The sequence below is a fragment of the Hipposideros armiger genome, unplaced genomic scaffold (assembly GCF_001890085.2).
Source record: "Hipposideros armiger isolate ML-2016 unplaced genomic scaffold, ASM189008v1 scaffold_63, whole genome shotgun sequence".
In the NCBI taxonomy this organism is placed as follows: Eukaryota; Metazoa; Chordata; class Mammalia; order Chiroptera; family Hipposideridae; genus Hipposideros; species Hipposideros armiger.
In genome coordinates this window covers 363,438-364,709 of record NW_017731413.1, presented here as the reverse complement: position 1 = coordinate 364,709, position 1,272 = coordinate 363,438, and the positions used below count along the sequence as shown (strand labels likewise).

At 33.2% G+C, this 1,272-nt stretch overlaps 1 protein-coding gene across 1 annotated transcript in view; it reads left to right on the top strand.

Moving 5' to 3' along the window:
- The window catches only part of GAS2L3 (growth arrest specific 2 like 3), a 39,409-nt gene that overhangs the window by 28,638 nt on the left and 9,499 nt on the right, over positions 1–1,272 (top strand). Inside the window, exon 7 of the mRNA XM_019641675.1 lies at positions 914–1,021. Within this exon, the coding sequence (XP_019497220.1) occupies positions 914–1,021 (108 nt within the window). The remainder of the gene's footprint in view (positions 1–913; positions 1,022–1,272) is intronic.

Below are 1,272 nucleotides of genomic sequence, written 5' to 3'. Positions count from 1 at the left end.
ACAAGTAATTGAGAAAAAATACTCATGGCCTTTTTACAAAATGTAATTTTAGGAAAACAAAATACTTTTCATAGTGGCTGATATGTGACTTTTGTTTTAGTCAACTATATCTCAAGAGATATTTTCCTGTAACCAATTTAATTTCTGTGTTTTAAATATAGAATTTCTGAATTTCTTTGTATGTTTATTCGATTTTTTACCATTTTGTAGATATTTGTTGCGATTAAAAATTCTGTAAGCTTCTTGAGGAGAAAACCCTTAGCACATTATTCAAACAAAGTGAGCACTTTTAGAAAAACGCCTCTTGAATTGAATTTTTTAGAATTTTACCCAATCTTGGATGAATAAATATGTCTCTACCTATTTTAACAATACTTTGGAACAAATCTAGGTATTCTCCCCCAAATATTAGGTTAACACAGTATTAAGGGACGAGTGAGAATTTTTATGTACGCTCTATCTGACTGGCCCTATCTTTGATTTGACCCAGATATATTTGTTAATCCAGGGCTTAAAAAAATTGAAGCTTAATGGTGAACTCATGTTTCCTATGACTTAATGGATGTTTTGAATTGACTTTACCGTCTCACACATTCACCGAGTTTTTCCAGTGGCCATTGAAAACACTCACTGCAAGCCTGATTGCATTGGGGAGAGAGAGGCAGAGAGAGAGAGAGAGAGAGCACGAGAGATAGACAGCCAGACTCAGGACTTCATCACTGCTAGTTTCATTGGATTAGAAAATGTCTAATCTCAAAATGTGTCAACAAATGAAGGAGAAGAGATAATAAAAAGTTGAACTGGCTTGAAATTTTTGTCTTTGATTTTCCCAGCTATGAAATAACCTTTCATTTTAACATTACACAGAATATTTTTTTGTCACGGCACTATTGTTACTTGTTTTTAATCTTAGGTTACACATATTGCTGAAGACCCTCCTTGTAGCTGTTCTCATCGATTTTCTATTGAATACTTATCGGAAGGACGGTACCGGCTAGGAGATAAAATACTCTTTATAAGAGTAAGTCCACCATTTACATCCTATTTATATACAGATCTTGTTTTGAAAAGGGGTTATTGCTTTGCCAGCCTCCTTTTACTTTTTAAAAAATTAGCCAAGTGGGTGTTACTAATGAAAGAATTTCACTGTACAGGAAAACTACGGAATACTTGCTTTCAGGAATCTATAACAAATTTAGTTAAACACCTTTAACACAACAAATAACTAACTACAAGATAGCTAGGACTATTTAGACATTGAATATAATTGGG